The sequence below is a fragment of the Lygodium microphyllum genome, chromosome 22 (assembly GCF_053477565.2).
Source record: "Lygodium microphyllum isolate KBCC chromosome 22, Lygodium_microphyllum_v1.1.10, whole genome shotgun sequence".
Classification (NCBI taxonomy): domain Eukaryota; kingdom Viridiplantae; phylum Streptophyta; class Polypodiopsida; order Schizaeales; family Lygodiaceae; genus Lygodium; species Lygodium microphyllum.
The window spans coordinates 123,383,181-123,389,857 of NC_141156.1; the positions used below are offsets into that span (position 1 = coordinate 123,383,181).

The 6,677-nt window shown below is 42.7% G+C and overlaps 1 protein-coding gene across 1 annotated transcript; it reads left to right on the top strand.

Annotated features, from left to right (window-relative positions):
- Nucleotides 1-325: 325 nt before the first annotated feature.
- On the top strand, nucleotides 326-6,362 carry LOC148017575 (uncharacterized). The gene is made up of 8 exons (XM_087662764.1): nucleotides 326-335; nucleotides 491-1,424; nucleotides 1,815-1,915; nucleotides 2,272-2,369; nucleotides 2,819-2,995; nucleotides 3,651-4,055; nucleotides 4,778-5,005; nucleotides 5,421-6,362. Exons 1-8 carry the CDS (start codon nucleotides 326-328, stop codon nucleotides 6,162-6,164), a joined length of 2,697 nt encoding a protein of 898 aa, XP_087518890.1. The 3' UTR covers nucleotides 6,165-6,362.
- The last annotated feature ends 315 nt before the right edge of the window (nucleotides 6,363-6,677 follow it).

Below are 6,677 nucleotides of genomic sequence, written 5' to 3' on the forward strand. Positions count from 1 at the left end.
AGAGAGAGAGAGAGAGAGAGAGAGAGAGAGAGAGCATAATTTTTAATTAAAATTTTTGGTTGAATAAAAAGAGAGACCTGAAAGCATTGTATAGGGGACATGTAAGATTGGTTTCAGGCTTAGGTAATCCATCGATGGTAATATAGAATAGGTAGAGTAGATACATGGTATAAGAGTATAGATGTAGTATAGATAGGATTTTAGGATTTTTTTTGGGGGGAAAAAAAACAAAGTTGGGTTTCTTCCATCGTGTGTTATTTGCCTGGTGGGTGGGCGGGGCGGATGACGTGTTGCCGTTGATGGTTAACTGCTAGCTCTAGCAACAATGGCGCAAGGTCTTCTGAACCCACCACAGCACAAACCACACACACACACACACACACACTCTCTCTCTCTCTCTCTCTCTCTCTCTCTCTCTCTCTCAACATCAGGCGACAATCAAATCTCTGAAGCGGGCAGGATCAAGGGGCAAAATCGTATCTCCTCCCAGAATTTAACTGCTTGATCATACAGCAATCGCCAGGAGGAGGAGCAGGAGGAGCAGGAGCAGGAACAGGAGCAGCAGCAGCAGCAGCAGCAGCAGAAGAAGAAGAAGAAGAAGAAGAAGAAGAAGAAGAAGAAGAAGAAGATGATGATGATGATGATGATGATGATGATGATGAGAGGCAGATGGGATGCCCCGTCGAGGCCTGCAGCAGCACTGGCCCTCTCCCTCCCTCACCACCAACCACTGCCATTGCCGCTGTTGTGGTTGCTGCTGCTGCTGCTGCTGCACTGAGAGGCCTAGCATGCTTCCCCCCAACCATGGAGGCCTATTGCAACCCCCCTTCCTACTCTGACACAGGTCTCGAAGAGATCTTCGATGAGAAATTCAAGGCCTTCACCAGCCTTGATTACAATGATTATGGTCCAATCAAGCCACATATCCCCAATAATGACACCATTAATCAATCCAATAGCAATGCTATCAATGATGCTAACTATACTAATATCAACGGCACTACATGTAATATTGTAAGGTCTAGTCCCCCACCTAAGGGGAGGTCTAGCCCATCTTTGGTTATGCCACGACGGCCATTCCCTCAGCATGCCAACAACCCCAAACCTGACCCTTGGGTGTGCAACAACATCCTTAATGGCACCCCATCTGACATCAATGGCCCTAACCCCCTTGCCATTAACACTAGCCTTCATGCTATCAATGGCTCCTCCACCCGCCCAGGCACCCCTAGCATGATGGGCTGTGAGGCTTCCCTCTCCCCTAAGCGACTATCTAGCCCTAGCATCAAGAGCAAAGTGTTGGCCAACAGGGACAAGGAGTCCTTGATGGATGAGATCATTAGCTTGAAGAAGGCTTGCCTCGATCAATCAACTAGCCTTCAAAGACAAAAAGTCCATGCCACAAACCTCGAAAGTGAGAATAGGTACCCATATTACATCAATTTTGTCATTGCAAATCATCGATCCATGTTAGTTTAAATCAATTAGTTGCTATAATTTGTGTTATAGTGATTAATGATTTAAAAATTGCTTTACAATGTCAAACCTCTGTTGAGGTTACAAAATGTTAGCATTCTTCATGTTTTCTCTTAAAAGGGCTATATCATATTATTCACAATTTTAATGCTTAGTTGTCTATAGCTTAATACCAATGATGACAAGAAAGCTCCTTCCCATCTTGTTTGTTACTCATGTTCCATATGTCTTATTACTAGATGCATATTCTAAACCTCTTGTACATAAATAGTGAGAGAGAGAGAGAGGTGTTTGTGTGTGTGCCAACAATTTCACATTCCTGTAGTTTGCTACAACAGAAAACTAGAAAAAGAGCTTGAAGAAATAGAACTGCAAGGCAATGTGAAAGGATCCATTAGGCCAGGGAGTCCATCATCACGATTACGAGCCAAGGTCCAAGGTGAATCCTGTCTTGTGAGCATCATGACGTGTGTGTGAACCTATCTTGCGAATCCAACCTTCACTTCTTTACTCTTGTCTCTTGTTGCCTATTTGAAAGATGGTGCTAGCAATGGGGTAGTATTAGGTTGGATTTGTGGGTCTAGTATGTGTTTAGGTATGCATTGCCATTGTGGATAGCAATCCATAGAGAACACTCATATTGGCTTGCTTTCATGCATTAGAATTGGTTACAATGATCCATTAAAAACACTTATATTGGCTTGCTTTATATATGAAGTGTTAAAAGGTAGCATTTTTTGGTTTTAAGCATGTGGTAATCCTTATTGATCCCATTTCCATGTGCATGCCACATAGGATTGAAAGCTAGAGTTGCCCAATTGGAGGCCACATGTGAGGGCCAAGCCGAGGAGCTACAAATTCTACGGAGAGACATGCGTGTGACACGAACACGAGTAAGAGACTCTTCAATGCTTTTAATGGTGTGAGAAAGTTAATTGAGTGTTTGAATCAATGATGATGCCAAATTGTAGATGGTTGATCTCAAAGTGCTAAGGTTTAGAAGAGTTGATAGAGTTTTGTGTGGACTAAGAAGGGTCATCATGTAGATGTCATGACAAATGCAGTTGAATTAATTGATGCTATGACACATCCTATAGGTTGTTATGACAAACACTACAATTTTGACAAGTTAGATATCATCATCATAGATACTATGAATGCAAGAAGAAATCCTTAGTGTCAAAATGTCACACTCACCCACCCACCATAAGAGGAACTGTTTAATCTCAAAGTGCCCTAAGGAGAACCAGTTTAATCTCAGAATACTGTGGATACAAGAGGAGATCACATGTTGTGAGAAGGTTAATATATTTTTCTGAATGAACCAATATGATGACTGCAGGAGATAGAAGCAGAGAGGGACATTTTTGCTGAGGAGATTGAGAGGCTGCAGAGCTTTGTAAGGAGGCTCAAGGCCCTTCAGAATCGCCTCTTCTGCGAGAACAAGCAGCTCTCTCGCTACAAAGACCGCACATCGCAGCTTGAAGCAGCCAATCAACGCCTAGAAACCTCAATCACGGTATTAACACAGATTTTCTTCTTTAATAATGGGTACCGGATTGCATTATGTGGTTTACATCATGTACAGACAAATGCATACATGACATACATGCATATTCAACCATCCATACATACACATAGACATCCATTACATGCTCACATATTCATACATGAATACATCCCTTACATACTTGCAGACTCAAACATACATACATACAGACATACATCTCTGACATTCGTACCTTACATACCATGCATATGTCCATATGTGCATATGCGTGTGCATATGTATGTAATGTTTGTATATATGCATGGTTCAGAATGTGATTAGTGTGAAAGTTCAGTCAAGGCATTGGCTTATCTCTTTCCTGTTAAAAGAAGAAAGTTTATTTTGTGATAGGAGAGAATAATCACAGACATACTTTGAGTTGGGCATCACTAACCTCAAAGATCAGTCATTACTCAAATGAGCAAAACTGAAATTAAGTATCTCAATTTGTAACTAAGCTATGCCTTGGCAGAAATTATTACTCAGACTAGCCCATCATTGCTTTCTACTAATACTCTTTATCATCATGTTTCTACTCTAACCTGACCTCATCATCAGTGATCATGTCTTTATGTTGTGTTTCTACTTGAACCTGATTTTATCATCAGCCATGTCTTCATGTTAGGAGTTGCAAAAGTCACTAGAGAAGGCGAACAAGGAGAGTTTTGAGAGCACCAGAAGAGGGAATGAGAGCACTTTAAGAGCAAAGAGGGCAGAGAGACAATGCCAAGACCTGCAAGTGCAGTTGGCCTATGTAACAGCAGTGCTGGAGAAGGAGAAGTCGGAGAAGGTCAACTTACAGCAGATGATACACATCTTGCAGGAGGAGGTGCAGACCCTGCAGAGCAGTCAGCATTCAGTCTCTAGCAAGAGCAACAAGGCCAGGACCAATTTATCTTCTTCAGACCAGGGTCACTGGGAGGAGGATGACACTGAAGTCAATAATTTGGGCATCCTTGCCAAAACCTGGGGCTTCCTTCACCGTGGCAAACTCCAGCATTCGGCACAGAAGGCAGTGGACCACCATCAGGTAACAGCTCTGGCCAGAATTCTTCATCTTCTGTTGATTTTGTGTGGAGTTATACACAAGAAGTTTTAGACAAACTCACACTATAATCCCCACATTGTGATTTACAACAACATCATGAGCTCTGCAAGGGAGGGATCACATACCTAGCTAGGGGTGCCACCAGTCCCCCTGCCCCCAACTGCACCTAGCTAGGTATGCCGTCCCTCCCTTGCAAAGCTCATGATATTGAGCACTATAGGGAAAAACAAGGGCAAAGCGCCCCTTTTCACACATGGGAAAAATGCCAAAATCTTTAGCTGTTTGTGATAGCTGGTAGAGACCTCCCATAATCCTAGACTGGAAATTGGAAGGTCTTCAATGGAATGTCACAGCTGTTTTGGCCTTTGAGAAAAGGCTTCCAAGGAAAACAGTCCTGCGGTTCTTGAAAAGCATAGTCAAGCATTGTTAATAGATTACATTTAGGACATACATCAGAAGGCGAAAATGAAACCAGTCCTGCAGTTCTTGAAAAGCATGGCCAACCATTGTTACTAGATTACATTTAGGACATACATCGGAAGGTGCAAACAAAATGTCTTCATTATTGATCTTGACAATGGGGATATTGCAACAAGATGGGCTTACACTGTTTTGAAGGCTATAGGTCTCTCAAGCGATTTGTAGATAATCAAGAGAATATCACTCTGTTTGTTAAGGCCATTGCTGTGGAAATGTTCTTGTAGGTGCAAGCTGAGGAAGTTGACTATGAGAAGATGTTGGGTCTCCCAAAACGCCCAGAAACTCGAGGCGAGCCAAGGTCAAGGAGCTTGTTAGCAGCACCTCCCAACAACAGCAGCCTCTCAAATGGACTAGTATTGGAGAAGGCCAGATCTCGATCTCCATCCAAAACATCATCCTCTGTGGGCAGACGATTTAGTGGAGATTCCGGTCCCAGATTACCAACACCACCTGTAAATTCCTTTCATTCTTTTGTTCAATTTTCAAGTGCACTTCATTGAGAACCATTCAAATCAATGGATGGATAGTTTGAAAGCTTAAAATGAAGGAAAAACAGTCCATGATGCATGCATGCATGTGTACATACATACATGCACATAGAGAGAGAGAGAGAGAGAGAGAGAGAGAGAGAGAGAGAGAGAGAGAGAGAGAGAGAGAGAGAGAGAGAGAGAGAGTGTGTGTGTGTGTGTGCACGTTTTTCTTCATACTTTAGTTGTTGAGGAGTGGAGGATTACATGATGAGAATTAGGATGCTATGCATATGCAATACTTGTCGAAATGGTAACTTGGGTCTCATTGTCAGCGGTATATGGTTAAGATTTAATGATTTACTGTTATCATGAAATGTATCGTGTGTGTTTACAACAGCGTTCTAGAGAAGCAAGTGATGTTGCTTCTTCAGCAATGTTGTATGCTGATCACTCTACACCTCAATCCTCATCAACACAGCCCAGCAGCAGCGTCAAGGATCATCATCATCATCAGATCAGCAACAACAAATCAGAGAGAGGGTATCAATCTGACAATAACTATGACCAAAGTCTTGTACCTTGGAGCACTCTTACAGCGACACGTACACAAACTGCGGACAGGACACTGCCATCACCTGAGCCTTCATCAGCATCCACATCAGAGCCAATGGCACCACAGGTAGTTGCACAAGCTTCTTTTACACAGGGGCCAAATACAGCAGTGCTGAGCTCTTCAAGGGAAGACACAACACCAGCAGATACCAGCAGCAGCCTGATGAGTGGAAGCTCCATATCTACAGCCAATCTGGGGGAGCTCGATCCGGTGAGGCGCATTGGTGACGCTGCAACTGCAAAGATTCAAGAGGACTTGCTGCAAGCAACTAGAGATGGAGCTGGTTCAAGAAGGGAAGCCACCTCTTCATCCGGAGGAGGAGAAGTGGATGGAGAAGGAGGAGCAGGGGGCAAAGCTCATCAGCTCCTTGTCCCCAAGCTACATTTGGAGCAAGTTGGTGGCAAGACCCAAGAGTCCAAATCTGATGAGAGTGCCATCCAAACCTCAGCTTCTACAAGTGAGAGTTATACACAGAAATCAGATCCTTTGAATTGTGACACTAGCCAAGGGAGGCTCCAGCCCCCATGACTTGGCATTCTGATTCCATTGCTGTTAGTATCCTCTGTGTTTTCATATGCTTTCTCTTGGTGTATTTGGAGGTTTGTACATGAAATGGTGGGGTTGTTTGGTTGTCCATATGAAATTTGGTTGTGATGTTTTCAACATTGAAGATTGTTTTGCCATTGTAATGAGCAAAATCTCAGGGTTTCTATAGTAAGATGTATTAATGTCGTCGTGCTATATACTATTTTATATGTTTGGCATTTCAACTTATGGATGGGTTTGGTGCGTGTTTCTAAGGGGCGCAATGTAGCTGATTGTAATTATGATGCTCATAGGGATGGTGATTTCAGTATATTATGCATGTGCATTTGTAATGATATTGTTTTGTTACTTTTGGGTTGCTTGCTAGTAGTTATTAATTTAGTAGTTTTGTTCTGCTGGTGTTCAAAGGTGTGCTTCTTGTAACATTGTAAGATCTATTCAAATGTGTTGTAGTTCTACCTTGTCAAGTAGGTCTAGGTGGTTTGGGTTGGAAAC